Source organism: Micromys minutus (assembly GCF_963924665.1).
Source record: "Micromys minutus genome assembly, chromosome: 32".
Lineage (NCBI taxonomy): Eukaryota > Metazoa > Chordata > Mammalia > Rodentia > Muridae > Micromys > Micromys minutus.
The window spans coordinates 18,444,751-18,459,914 of NC_137967.1; the positions used below are offsets into that span (position 1 = coordinate 18,444,751).

The following is a 15,164-nucleotide window of genomic DNA, read 5'->3' on the forward strand; positions in this document are numbered from 1 at the left end:
CTGTCTCTCTGGGGGATGCATCTTCTCTAGGAAGGTCCTGTGGGTGACTGGGGGAAGGGAGGTGTGAAGAGAGACTGAGTCACAGCGTGGGGTCTAGAGCAGCCTGGGGTGAAGAGTGAGACCCAGGCCTGCAACCAGAACAGGACTCACGAAACACAGCATTTGCTCACCTGTATCTGTGTAGAGAAATGGATTTTAAAACATTTATCTGTTTGTGTTTGTGCGTATGTGTGTGTTTGGGCATGTGTGTGAGGAGCTTGGAGGACAGCTGTGGGAGTCTGTTCTCTCTACCACGTGGGTCCTGGAGACCAAACCATTTACACTTGACTGCAGGCACCTTTGTCCGCTGAAGCGTCCCCCCCACCCCAGTCACTTCAGACTTGGATGAAGGAGAGGACCCTTTTCCACAGACCATATAGAGGAAGCTGAATACCTGTCCATACCACACGGTTTTTCCTTGTGCAGTCTGCATTTCAGATCAAAGACCCTGATCGAAAACTTGAAAGGTTTGAGAAGATGGCAAAAGCTTCCTGACATGGGATTTGGCTGTGGTTTATTTTTTATTATTATTATTTTTTTACATTTATTTATTTTATGTATGTGAGTGCACTGTCTCTTATCTTCAGACAGCATCAGATCCCATCACAGATGATTGTGTGGTTGCTGGGATTGAACTCAGGACCTCTGGAAGAGCAGTCAGTGCTCTAACCACTGAGCCATCTCTCCAGCCCCTTGGCTGCAGTTTCTTGACTGTGACAGAAAAGCAGAGGTGTCAGTACTCACCGAGCCATAACACCTGAAAAGGGCAAACTTCAGGCATTCGGGACATTGTCTGGTCTGTCAAGCTCACTCAGGACTGTGCACACAAAGGAACCGGTTCTCTGCATTGCAAGGATAGCTAAGTCCTTCTGTTCTATGTTGCTATCAATGGAGCTAAGGCAGAGAAACTGCAGTGTCCATTGGTGGATGAATGGAAAGGCTGGGGTGTAAATATACCTTGTTGTGTGACTGGACCTTTCAAAAGATGCAGACTCTGTATTTTGAGAACAAGGGCGAACCTGGAGGATCATATGCTAAGTGAACTAAATCTTGGATAGAAAAATCCATGATCTTGCACGTGTGATCCTACTAAATGACCTTTCCTAAATAGATGTGAACATATATACTTCTGAATCAGTCCGCATGAACTAGTGAGATTGTTGGATAAAACACTTGACAAGAGTGTGGGTGAGGGGTTAATCATGGGAACATAGGTGACTCAGAGTCAGCTTCATGCCAGTAAAGCCCGCCCCCGCATATGTCACAACTCATGAAAGATGAAGCCCTTGGCCACCTTGCATGGCTGACAGGTATCTCCTCACCGCCGAAACCATGACTGGTTACATAGCCTAGCGTTAAAGGCCTTGTGAAGCATGTAAGTTTCAGGAGCTTTCTGAGATGTGTGAGTTTCATTGTTGTCTTAGTTAAGGTTTCTATTGCTGTAAAGAGACACCATGACCAAATCAACTCTTATAAAGGGCGACATTTAAGTGGGGCCAGCTTACAGGTTTAGAGGTTCAGTCCCTAATCATCAAGACAGGAAACGAGGCAGCATCCAGGCAGGCATGGTATAGGAGGAACTGAGAGTTTTAAGTCCCATTTCCAGCACCAGATGTGAATTCTCTCATGTGCGGAGAGCCTTAAATCTGATTGGAAAGCGGTTGGGTGTATACCTAAGAGTCACATCACTATTGTGCCAGTATACCCACCTTGCCTGGTACAACGTGTAGGGTCCATAGCCAAGCAGAACTGTGGGTGATAGTTTCCCTTAGTAACCATTATGATACCTTCCAGCACTAAGCAGAGAAAAGGTTCCATTTCAGTCAGTCTCCAACCAATGCATGCGCTGCCTTAAACAATGGGGTTTTATCATCCAGCTCTGGCAGACAGCCAACAGTAGGGCCATAGTCTTCGTAGATTGTGTGGCTGCCAAGAATCACGATCGGTAAGAGGTATCCCACATCTGGCACTGAGATTTTATATTTTTATCCAACAACCTTATGGCTTCGGGAGTGCCTTCGTTTAAACCCACTAAAGGTCCTTACTCTTCTAGATGCCTCTTACAAAGCTCTAAGACAATCAATCCAAAATTAGCCTTATGTAACAAAACCTTTTTTTTTTGCAGCCGGTGGGCCGAGTCTCTGTCTGAAGGCCCACCCAATCAGAGTAAGTGACAACTGATGCTAGGTTGCTATGGGGATGCTAGCGCACAGAGAGATTAGCAAGGCTTAGTACAGTCCTCAGAGATCTCATCACTTACCGCAGTGATTCCATTACCAGAGTAATATTGGGTATACTGGCATGGTTGGGGGAGGACTTTCTTCCACACACCTTAATCCATAGCCATAATCTACAGATATTGTCCATAAGCCATTCAGCCACTTTCCAGGGCTGCCTTGCACTGCTTGGCCTAGTTCAGCCTAGGGGCTGTAGTCTCCGGCTGTAAAGATCCTAGGCTGGGCAGACAGTCTCCTTGCCACATGCTTTGGGGGAATAACTGTGTACCCCTAGGCCAAGCATCATAGTCTCAACCCATTGTCTGCATTTCCTGTATTTCCTGTCCTACATTTCCTAAAGCTGTGCAGGCTTTAGGTCACTAACGCAGCATCCCTGGTTCTGTGCATTGTTCTCGTAGCTACTCTGGCTCCACATGGGTTCCCATTCGCCTTTGCGTCACCTGGACGTAGTTCGTTGTGCACTTGAACATCGGTGGTGGATTGAATAGGTATGGTCCCCAGAGGTCCCCAGAGGTCCCCAGAGGTCCCCATAGGCTCCTGTGCTTGAAAGCTTGGTCCATAGAAAGAGGTGCTAGTAGGAGGTGTGACCTTGTTGGAGGAAGAGTGTCACTGTGGGGGCTTTGAGATCTCCTATGCTCGAACTACACATGGTCTCCTTCTGCTGCCTGTAGATTAAAGTATAGAACTCTCAGCTCCTCCTCCATGCATGCTTGGACGCTGCCATGCTTCCCACCATGACAATGAACTGAACCTTTGAAACTGTAAGCTAGTGCCAAGCAAATGTCTTCCTTTATAGGAGTCGCTGTGATCAAGGTGTCTCCTCACAGGAAGTGATTCCAAAGATGCCATCCTTTCTCCCCTCTTGTTTGCTTCTTTAAAGAAATCTTGTTTTGTGTACATTGGTGTTTTTATCTACATGCATGTCTGTGTGAGGGGGTCAGAGTCCCCTGGAACTGGAGTTACAGGTGACTGTGAGCCACCATGTGTGTTCTGGGAATTGAACCTAGGCCCTCTGGGAGAGCAGTCAGTGCTCTTAGCTGCTGAGCCATCTCTCCAGCCCCTCTTGCTTGCTTTTGTACTTTACAGGCTTTCTGAATGTTTCTCCAAATGCTTCACCTGTGACAGAACTTCTGCCCCATAAAGAACAGATCCTACCGCGGACCTGTGGAAAGCCACCTCTGCCCATCCCGAGCCTCTTCCTGCACGCAGCCCTCTGTAGCCCAGTAAACCGGCTACTGACTGCTACCTCTCTGTGCACATGGCTTTCTTAGAAAGAGCTGTCTTATTGTTTTCCAGGTCCTAATATTGGTGGGTGATGTTAACAGCATCCCTAATAACTCCTACAGTCTGTCAACTGGGGACTGATTCTCACCGTAGTTCCCCAGGTTAGACAGCCTTTGTCTCAGGACAGATGGGTGCTGGGTGCTCACATCACCCGGTTCCTCTGCTTCTCAGAGCAATCCCTCCACACTCAGGCCAGAGTCCTCATGATCGAGATTCTGGTTGGAGTCTTCATTGTTTGTTGGAAAGCCTTTCCCAACAAGCAGATCAGAGGCTGAGAACCCAGCGATCACTGTAACTTCTTGCAATGAGCCTCTAGTAAGGCTCCTTCTGTGTACTGAAAACATGGCTTACTCCTGTGTTAAAGGTCAGACCTGAGGGGGGCCCTATCACTACTACCATGTTCTTCCTTGCTACTCTTGATAGCGCCCATGGATTCTGAATGTTTGCATCTTGAGTACAGCTCTACTGGAGACTCGTTTACACCATGTCTTAGGGGTTTACTGTTGTGAACAGACACCATGACCAAGTCAAGTCTTATAAAGGATGACATGTAATTGGGGCTGGCTTACAGGTGCAGAGGTTCATTATCATCATGGTGGGAGCAGGGCGTCATCTAGGCAGAAAGAACTGAGAGTTCTACATCTTTATCTGAAGGTTGCTAGTGGAAGACTGACTTCCAGGCAGCTAGGATGAGGGTCTTAAGCCCACACCCATGCCCACAGTGACACACCTACTCCAACAAGACCACACCCCCTAATAGTGCCACTCCCTTGGCCAAGCACATACAAACCATGACACACCATATCTAACCTTCTCAACTCTTCTCTCTCTGCCTCTGTTTCTCTGCCTCTCTGTCTTCCTCTCCCTGTTTCTCTGTCTCTCTCTGTCTCCCCTTCCCCCCAAAATAGAGACTATGCAGTGAAAACCATCTACATGCCTTTGTCTGTTGTGTCCTCTCTCACTTAGACAAATTCTTTGTGGGAAAGAGGTGAACATCTCTTTCTCTCACCAAAACAAAGGCACCTGCTCATGCTCTTGTCTTGTATGCACAATTCCAGTGTTTTAATATCTTCTGGAGTCCATCAAACAGTCGTGTGGTGCCCCCCTTCACCAAGAATGACATGCTGCCCATACTATTAGAGAAAGATTGTCACAAAGGGGTCTCCTCAAAGGGCATTTCATTCTCAGTGTCCTCTGCATGCCTGATTGTATGCCCTATGATACACCTCATGGAACATGCGGCCTCCAACATTGCTAGGCAGTGTGCCATAATATCATATAGGAAATGGTATCATACTGAGAGTAGCTCAACAGATCAGCCCAGCTTCGTGTGTTGGCACCCTTTGCCGTGGCCATGTGACCACGTCTCCCCAACTCATCCTTGGTTCTCTGAGTCTTTATTCAGATGCCGATTGTGCTGTGCTGTGTGACTTTGACTGGTCAAAGAAGTGATTTTACCCGAATTGAGCACAGTGAACCAGTGAGTTTTTGGAGTCACTTATAGGAACATGGCAAAGGGTTACTTAACAGGAACATGAATGATTGGAAGGCAACCACATCACAGACAAGGCTATCTTAGCATGGGTAACAGCTTGTGAGTCTGCACTGCTGAGTGGAAAAGCCTACTCTCCCAGAAACAGTTACTCTATACAACCTCAGGGAGAGGTGAGTAGGTACTGTCTGTTTCAGGATGTTCTTGAGACTTATGAGTTTGTATTCCTTCTGACAGCAACCAACTACCCATTTAAATAGCCAAACTTTTATGTAAATAGAAGGCTGGAAGGTGCTTACCAGAGTCTGGGTATAGAAAGAAAACACTGAGGAGCTATTGGTAGCAGGATATAAATTTCACATTGGGAAGAAGAGCAGGTTAGAAGTAACCCATAAAGAATTATATTTTGAAGTAGCTAAGATGAATTTTAAATGTCTCGTCATAACAAATGGAAGATAAATGAGGTGATGGATACTAATTGTCTAACTTAAACACTCTGCCTTGTACACAGACATCAAAGAACACTTTCTACTTCTACAACGTATGCACAGTTAGGATGCTGGTTAAAAACACTTTTAACAAGTAACAGGCCAAGTTTGTTATCAAGAAAGTGGAAAGACCATTTTCAAGTGTTAAAAAATGTTATGTACTGTAAATCTGAACATGGGCCAAAATATATAAAGAATTTTCACAATTCAACAATAGTCACAATAAAAACTACAAATAGCTCAATTCAAAAAGAAGGAAAGGACCTGACATTAAAAGAAAAACAAAAATTCTGGGGGTGGTGCCAAACATTATTAATCCTTGAACTCAAGAGACAGAGGCAGGTGGATCTCTGTGAGTTCGGGCAGCCTGGTCTACAAGAGTTCCAGGACAGCCAGGGCTACACAGAGAAGCCATGTCTTGGGGTGGGGGTTGGGGAGAAAGATAAACACAGCTCAGTGAAGAACGGCAGATATAAAGAATTGCTCATGTGCTACTCTGCTAATGTGAAAGGCCTGGCCAGTCAGCTCTTCTGTCTCTACCTCGCCATTTCCTGTCACACTCTGAGTACATACGGGTGCTGGTGAGCCACATACCTGCTTGTCAGTGTTTGTCCCTAAAGCTAACATATAAAGCCTATAAAGGCTTGCGTGTTAAAATGGTAAAGTTCTGGAAATGGACCGTGGCTACACAACCTTGTATATGTACTTAACGCCACTGAAATGTACACTTCAAAATAGCTAAAACAGGAAATACCACATATATGATATATTGTATATATCATATACTACAGATTGTAAATATGGATTATATTTTACATATATTATACATATGTTATATATGTAATATTTATATTTCTATATAAATATACACCTTAAAATAGCTAAAACCAGAAATACCATATATAATACATATTATAAATACATTATATTTTATACATATTATAATTTATATATTATATAACATGTACATCATATATAATTACATAATAAAATATAAAATAAATAATAATAGTAATATGTAATCATAATATGTAACATGTAATAATATAACATATAACACGATCTAAACAGTATAATCATATAATAGATAATATATACAGATAATGTATATTATATATTTATAATTATATAAATTTAATATAATTTATATAAAATATAATTATATATGTGTTATATATATATATATTTTTTTTTTAACCATAAAAACAACATACAGAAAAGAGTCTTGTGCGAGGTCACGGTAAACAGCACACATAGGAGAGGAAACAATTCTCCATCCATAGCTTTCACTTCCCTGGATTAAATCAAACTCAGGTCATCAGAAATATTCAGAAAAACCCAGAGGTAGGGTTCACATCGGTAGGAGCAGCACCTAGACGTGGAGGCAGGAGGATCTCCATACTGAGAGGATGCCTGGGCTGAGACATGGTTCCCCAAAGGAAGCAAAAAGACCCCAACCAAACAAAGACCCTCTCAGAACAATTGTGTCTGCCCTGAAAACTGCACAGACGTTTCCTGGCCTTGTTCTCACCGACAGAGTACTGCCCTTTGTCTGGTCCTGGTGTTGTATCTCACGCTGAAATCCTAACACAACACACAGTCTGTGCAATGATATTCAGACTTATCCCGAACACTGCCATTTTTGCCAGAAACAAGACCATCCACAGATTCTAATACCAATGGGTCTCCTGGAGCCATTTGCCCACGGATCCCAAGTATCTCATACCAGACTCAGAACTTACCCCTTAGCCACGTTGTAACTGGGTTTACTGTTTGAGTTTTATTTGTGTATATGTAATTTAGGGACAGGTTCTTGGTCTGTAACCCAGGCAGGTCTTTCTCTCCATCCTCCTGCCTTAGCCTCCCAAGTGCGTACCTCACTATATCGGTGTCTCGACTGACATTCTCTTCCCTGCTCAATATCAGTAACGAATCCCCCAGTGGGAGGACTCGGAGACGGTACAGTACAATATAGCTCCATGAACAAAACTGCCCGAGTTGGGTCCCTATAGCCCAGGTAGAAGGGGAGGAGCTAAGCATGTCTTCTGACCTCCACATGTGTACCACGGTAGCTGTGTGCCATCCAATAATAATAATAAGCCTTTAAGAAATCCCCTGGTAAGATGTGGGAGAGAAAGAACTCACAGAGCACAGCCAGCTTGACTGGGTCACTCAGCCTGGTGTTGAGGGGGTTGGAGACCTCACACTGGTACGACCCAGCATCCTCCTTCGTGACTGGGTCTATGGTGAGCCTTCTGTTGTTCCAGGAGAATGTCACCCTGTCTGTGGCCTTCAGCTTCTGGTTGTTGAACGTCCACCAGATGGAAACTCCAGTATTTTCCGAGACGCAGGTCAGGTCCACAAAGTGATGTTCTAGGACTGTTTTGTTTTTGACTTGGATATAGGGCTTTGGCAGTTTCTCTGTGAATGTGCAGAAGAGAGGACTAGTTAGAAGGAGTCTTTACGGAAAGGTTTCGGCCAGCACTTGGGGACCAGAGAGAACTGTAAGATGGTCCTGAAGTTGTCTCTAGGGCTGCAGGGACCCTCCATCTTGGTTCAGGAGACGGTCTGTAGGAAGAGTGAGGGTCCTACTAAAAACACCTCTCATCTCTGGGCCTCCTGGTTTGACCCTGGGACATGTCTCTAGCATTCCTATCAAGAATCCTTCCTAGGTTCCAGTGTCCAACATCTTCACCATCAGGAGCTCTAGATTTCCATACAAAATAACAAGTTCCATTATGACATTTTCAAGAAGCACGTCTCACTATACTTTATTCATACTCATTCTATAGTTACTTCTCTACATAGATGCTAACTATATATAAAGATTAGATAAATACTATATCTATATGTATATAGAGAGACAGATATTGCATTTTTGTTTTCATTTCTTACATACATGGATACATACATACATTCATCCATACTGCGGTGGTTTGAATATTCTTGGCCCAGGGAGTGACACTATTAGGAGATATGGCCTTGTTGGAGTCGGGGTGTCATTGTGGCAGACACTTATTAATTGAGCCATCTCCTTACCCACTGTTCTCTTCCATATATTCTTTCCCTCCCAACCCATAGTGAAGCCATATTTTCTCTCCTGTGCACCAAGTGTCCACAACCTCCCACAACACATCATCAGAGCAAGGACCCGGCTTAGAGACATCTACTCCAAAGCTTGCTTTTCTCAGTATCAGACTCCTAACCCCATGAAGGCTCTGGCATTGATTGGCTTCAGGGTTTATCCTGATTCTGAACAGGCGTTTCAGAGTTTCTCCACCCAACCTGTCCAACTGTGGGTGGAGTCGGAATAGAACCAGTCAGCAGGGCAGGAGCAGAACTGGGGAGAGCCGCCAACTGCTGTGAGCCATCTGTTGGGGGTGAAGTGTTCCTATCCCCACAGGCAGGCAACAAACAGTGCGAGTGTGTCCCAGTGCCCTGGTGTCCTTTGTAGATTACAGAGAGTACAAAAGATGAGTGGGAACACAGAGGATGAAGGAGGAGCAGGATCCCCTTCCTCCTCCCTCCTGGGATGCACTAACCCTACGCAGAGTTTAGAGTACCCCTCTTCGAAACCCATGTCTCCAGGTCAGCAGAGAGACGTCAGCGTATTCAGGGGAAGAGAGTGTCTCCTGGGTCAAAGCACCCCAGCGAAGAACTAGGGTTTGCTTGCAACTGTGAACGGGAGCTGTGGGCTTTCTCTCCACTCTTTACAGAAAACCAGACCCCACCTCCAGAGATTGGCCCCAATGTTACAAGAAGCCACTTACCGACTATTATAACTTCTTTGACCTTGGAATTACTGCGGCCAGTTGCTGGGTTATTGACGAGGCAGGTATATAGTCCATTATCACTTATGCCGACCTGGTGGACAGATAACTCTTGTCTAGCGTTCCAGGGTTCTCCATTGACATTCCAGGAATAGTGTGCTTTGGGGTGAGACACTGTTTGGCAGGAGAGCCACATGCTCCTTCCTTCCTCAAAGTATTTGTGTGGGGGAAATATTTCGGGGGTATCTGGGCCATCTGGAAGAAAGAGCAAGACAAGATACCATAAAAGGGCACCGTAGGATCCTGTTCTGTAGAAGGTCAGCGTGTCCCTGAGCAGGCTGACAACCTTGCCTTACGATTGTGCCAGGTAGGGCTGGCCCTTAGATAAGCCGTAAAGCAGTTTCCTCTGAGGGCTTCAGGCTCCTCTCTAACATTCCACAAACCACACCCTCACGGCAGTCAATTTAAACCTTACGCAGGTGGCGTGCCCTGTTTTCTGTCACTAGTAGTCACTAGTATTGATCCCCAGTACCTCCAGAATGGAGCAGCCCCTCCATTGTCTGTCTAAAGTCTCATCTGCCAGGATGTGCCTAGAGCAGATGGTGTGGCCGGTCCGGTTGTGTGTATGGGGGACCTGAGCATTGGGTGTGCATGGGGGCTGCCGGGATAAGAGAGGAACGAAAGTTACTCACAGAAAACGTCCAGAGTGAATGGGTCACTCTGGAAGACACTCAGTGGGTTCTTAGCTTCACACTCATAGCGTCCCCTGAAGTGCCTGGAGACCTTGAGCAAAGTGAGAGTGGCGTTTCCCCGCGACAGGACGACGTGGCCGTCACCGTGAAGCTTCTTACCGTTTAGATGCCACAGGTAGGTTGTTTTCCGGAAGGGAGGTTCACAAGTTAACTCAACAGTGTCTTCACCCTCTACAGCAGTGGTCCTGTTGCTTCTTACGGAGGGTTTGCTTAACAGAGCTGTGTAGATAACAGAAAGGAATGGTCCGTGTGGTACCGGATACCTGGAAGGTCCTCTCCGTACAAGGGTGTGCATTTCTCACCGCCCACCAGGGATGGGTGAGCCATAGACAGATGCACAAGGCTCTGGGCACTCAGGTCCTCTGCCCACGGGCACCGGGTGTGGGAGAAGTGCTGGCTGTCTCACGTGGGAGCTCGGCGCCAGAGTTTGGATGTGGACTGACCTGGGAATGGCAGCAGCAGTCCTGCCTGGCTCTGCTGCCCTCACTAAGATTAAACCTTGTTCTTTTAAATGAGTTGCATATGCACAGTGCATACCTAAGAGTTGAAACACACACACACTCACACACATATACATACACACACATATACACACTCACACACACACTCACACACATACACACATATACACACTCTCACACATACACTCACACACATACACACATAAACACACTCTCACACACACACTCACACACATACACACATATACACATACACACACACTCTCACACACACTCTTATACATACACACACACTCACACACACATACACACATACACACACTCACACACATAAACACACATACACACACTCACACACACATACACACATACACACACACATACACACACATTAACACATATATACACACACACAAACTCACACACACTCTCATACATACACACACACACTCACATACAGATACATATACACATACACACACTTTCACAAAACATTTACATATACACATAGACACACTCACACACATACACACACACACCACACACACATATGTGGCCAAGGCCGGAAAGTCACCATGGGGAAACAAGTGGGAGAAGGGCAGGAAAAAGAGAGACAGAACACACATACAGGCACAGAGAGAGGAGGAGAGAGAACAAAATGGAGTATATGGGGAAGATTCTCTGGGGGAAGAGCAACCCAGCCCTTGGGCTGGAAAGTTCAGGGTTGTGGGCAGGACACGCCAGGCAGGGGCTGGGGGATGCTGAGAGAACCTGATATGAAAATCATGCACCTCAGCCCCCTGTTGGAGCTGACACGTAGGTCACCAGTGTGTTCGGGTCCCGCCCACTGCGTTGTTCTCCACTGTTCAGCAGCAGCTTTGGCTGAGTCTGGGCTGTCCAAGGCTGTCATGGTGACAAGTCACCATGGAGCGTCCCACCCACAGTCCATTCTACGCACCGGAGCGGTGAGCAGAACCCACACACAGAAGACTTGAAGCAAGACTGGTCATCCCAGATCCCGTTGTCAGAGTGAGGGGGACAGACGGGCCTCAGAGAGCAAAGCTTGGTCTTGTGTCTAAGAGGAGTGTCTCCCTAGAGCTCAGTCAGTCTTAGACTGAAGTCCGGAGTCCTTCAGGACGGCATAGGGCTCTCCTGTAGAGAGATCTGTGAGTCCCTCAACAGCGACCGAACTACTCACAGGAAGTGTGCCTTGTCTGTGACATGGACAAATGCCATGCCAGATTGGTAAGTTTCAGACAGTAGATATCTATAACAGCTCTGGAGAGCCTCCCTTTATTTTGACCCCAGAAATCACAACTGAAGCTGTGCCCACGCCAGTCCTGGCCGATACAGCTCCCTCTCGAAGGTTTTAGGAAGCTGTGACATTGAGGAGACAGGAGCTCTGTGGCCTGAGCCTCAGTCTCCCCGGGAATCAGTCCAGACGGAAGTAGTTTCTCTGTCCCGTCTTGTGACTTACATCACTCGCCAATCACAGAAGAGACCTAGGTCGGACAAGGGCAGCCAGACCCTTGGCTAATGGTGAAACCTGCGGGAGTTTCAGCTTCCTGTGTTCTCTACTGTTCCACAGGCGCGGTGTGGCTACAGGTGCAGAGAGGAAGGGAACTGGACAGTCAGCCTTAATGTGGGAAGGGAGGAGAGAAGCAAGCTGGGCAGGGGACTCTCAGCTAAGGGTCGACTCGTGAGTGGCTCCCGAGTTAGCCTTGAGAGCACGTATACACTCACAGGAATGGGGCAGGACCGGCCTCCAGTGCAAAGAGTGGACTTGTCCAGAGGTTTACACGTCACAGCATCCAAAGAGCTTGCAGGTTCGTTCCCTTATTTGCAGCTTGCAGGTCTAGAGCTTTTGGCAGTCTTCCCTTCCTGGCCTTCCAAGTGCTGGCACTGAAGGCTAACGCCACCTCGCCTGGATCTCCTCTATTCTTCATCGCAAAACTATTAGGAGTTGTCTACTCTTTGGGAATCTGTCCTGGCTCAGTGTCCAGCGAAGAGGGAAAGACCACTATCGTTTTCTTTATCCTCTAAAGAAAGCGCCCCCCCCACCTCCCCACCTCATCCATCAAAAAGATACATGACCTTAGGTCCAGCAGGCCAGCATGTGCCCGGAGGACATGCTGAGACAGCACTGTCTTGATTCATGTGACTTTTGAAGAATAGGGACGATGTGCGTGCTCTAGGGCACAACCCAGGCTCTCTCCCAAGCTTCCTGTCTATCAGGAAAGCTCCTGACCCACCAGCTCCACAGCCACCTCAGAAGAAATCCTGCCATAGAGAACAGTACTGTGGCTGTAGGCAGACATCCCGTCTCTGACCAGCACTCAGGCCCCGTGTGCGGCAACTGCACTTCCTTTCCACAGGGCAACTGCTGTGGGGATTCCTGTCTCACCCATAGACTAGCCTCACAGTGCTCACACCAGCCCGAGTGGTCACCTTGCTCTTGACAGAGTCCTCCAGGCTCCTCTACAGAGCCATGGTCCCTGGGACAGACCATGTGTGGGACAGAGCTTTCCCTTCACACCAGCCTGTCTTCTGCAACACGGGTGCAGGAAAGGACGCTGCTCTTGGGAAGTATGTTTCCACCATGTGTGTCCTACACTAAGTGCTCAAAGCCAGACAACCTGTATGTAGTGTATGTGTGTGTGTGTGTGTGTGAGAGAGAGAGAGAGAGAGAGAGACTGTATATGCGAGTGTGCATATGTGAAACTGTGTGTGTGAGTATAAATGTCTGTGAGAATGAGTGTGTACATGTGTCAGTGGACATGAGTGTGTCAGTGTGTGCAAATGTATATGTGAGTGTGTATGAACATCTGTGTGAGTGTGTGTGCATGAATGTATGAGAGTGTGCATGTGAGTGTGAGTGTGTGTAAGAGAAATACAATGAACCCCACTTAGCTATTAGAGACCAGAGAGAATCACTCACGGTACACAGAGACTTCCACGAACACTGATTTTTGGCCATCTGCAGAATGGATATTTAGGTGGTAGATTCCAGATTGCTTCAAGGTGACATTGTGCAACACCAAGGACCCGTTAGGGTATAGCGTCTCTCCACCGCTGTGCAGCTTCCCCTGTTTAGTTTCTTGAGATTTTATTTCATACATTATAATTAGATCTTTGTCGAGCGAGCGTCTTCCTTTGAACCACTGATAGGCTGATGGGTTGTCTGGCAGATTGTGAGCAGGTAGAAGAACAGTCTTCCCCTCGAGAACAGCAGGTGGCACCGACTCAATAGTGGGGTCCGCAGCAGTGCGGGGGTTCCAGATGGTTAACAGTAAGGCTGAGAGGGAGGACAGAGAAAGACGTTAATATGTGGACCTTTATGTATAGAAGGACAGGGTCCTGTGTCATGAATAGGTATCTCTGTTCAACAGGTGTGTGTGTGTGTGTGTGTGAGTGTGTGTGTCTGCGTGTGAGAGTGATTGTACGTGTGTGAGTGCATGTGTGTGAGAATATGTGTGAGTGTGTATGTGTGTGTATATGTGTAAGAATATGTGTGAGTGTGTGTGTGTGTGTGAGAGAGTGATTGTATGTGTGTGTGAGTGTATGTGTGTGAGAATATGTGTGAGTGTGTATGTGTGTGTATGTGTGTAAGAATATGTGTGAGTGTGTATGTGTGTGTGAGATATTGTATGTGTGTGTGAGTGTATGTGTGTGAGAATATGTGTGAGTGTGTATGTGTGTGTGTATGTGTGTAAGAATATGTGTGAGTGTGTATGTGTGTGTGAGAGAGTGATTATATGTGTGTGTGAGTGTATTTATGTGAATGTGTGTTTCAGTGTGTGTGAATATGTGAGTGTATGTGTATATGAATGTGTGTGTATGAATGTTTGAAAGTATATGCGAGTGTGAGTATGTGTGTGTATGAGTGTGTATGTATGTGTTTCCCTCAACCCCTGCCACTGTTGCAGTCAGCAGCATGACCTCTATCCCATCAGCTTCCTGAACTTCCTGCACTTCTCATGTGGTTTGTGGAACTGTTTCCCCAGGTGCCTCGGAACCCACCATTCCCTGTCCTCAGATGCACACTCACATTCAGAGCATCCCGAGGAATGTATTCCTTAACCACCCTTTCTAGTGACCCTGGATTGTGGGCAGAGGATGAAGTCTGTGTGTAAGTGTGTATTGTTGGCATGAACATGGGCTGCCACGTCAAGGACGTCAAAGCCCCAGACCCAAGAGAATGCCAATGCTTTCCTGAGGTCAGGCTCAGTATGGCAAAATCCTTTTCTGGTCTATACACGGATGTTACAAATGACTGGCCTTTAGCTGAAGTCAGTGCATGCAGAAACTATCATCCACGGCTTCCTCCCTCTAGATGTGAGTGTGTGTGACCCTGAGACCCTTGCACCGAGATTAAGCAACCCACCAGCCTCCTTGTTCAACTGGATGCAACAAACCTCTCTTCAACTCAGATGCACAAAATAAGTACGCAGTGTCTCCCAGCTCCCGTTGGTACCTCTCCGTCAGGACACATGGCCCACCTGATCCCAGTTTCTCTGTACATGTGTCTGTGTGTCTGTCCTTTCTTCAGGCCCTGTCATACCAGTGAGGTTTTCAGGACCCAGCCTCGTGGGATGTAAGCTTGGGTCTCCACTTTCTGACCCTCCCTGCGCTGTTCTGCCC

At 46.7% G+C, this 15,164-nt stretch overlaps 1 protein-coding gene across 1 annotated transcript in view; it reads right to left on the reverse strand.

The window, feature by feature from the left end:
- Nucleotides 1-2,674: 2,674 nt before the first annotated feature.
- Nucleotides 2,675-15,164, reverse strand: part of LOC308413624 (cell adhesion molecule CEACAM6-like) — a gene marked incomplete at both ends in the record, with an annotated part of 48,148 nt that continues 35,658 nt past the window's right edge. Inside the window, 5 exons of the mRNA XM_080908681.1 lie at nucleotides 2,675-2,826; nucleotides 7,686-7,961; nucleotides 9,311-9,565; nucleotides 10,003-10,281; nucleotides 13,462-13,818. Coding sequence (XP_080764807.1) covers nucleotides 2,675-2,826; nucleotides 7,686-7,961; nucleotides 9,311-9,565; nucleotides 10,003-10,281; nucleotides 13,462-13,818 — 1,319 coding nt within the window. The remainder of the gene's footprint in view (nucleotides 2,827-7,685; nucleotides 7,962-9,310; nucleotides 9,566-10,002; nucleotides 10,282-13,461; nucleotides 13,819-15,164) is intronic.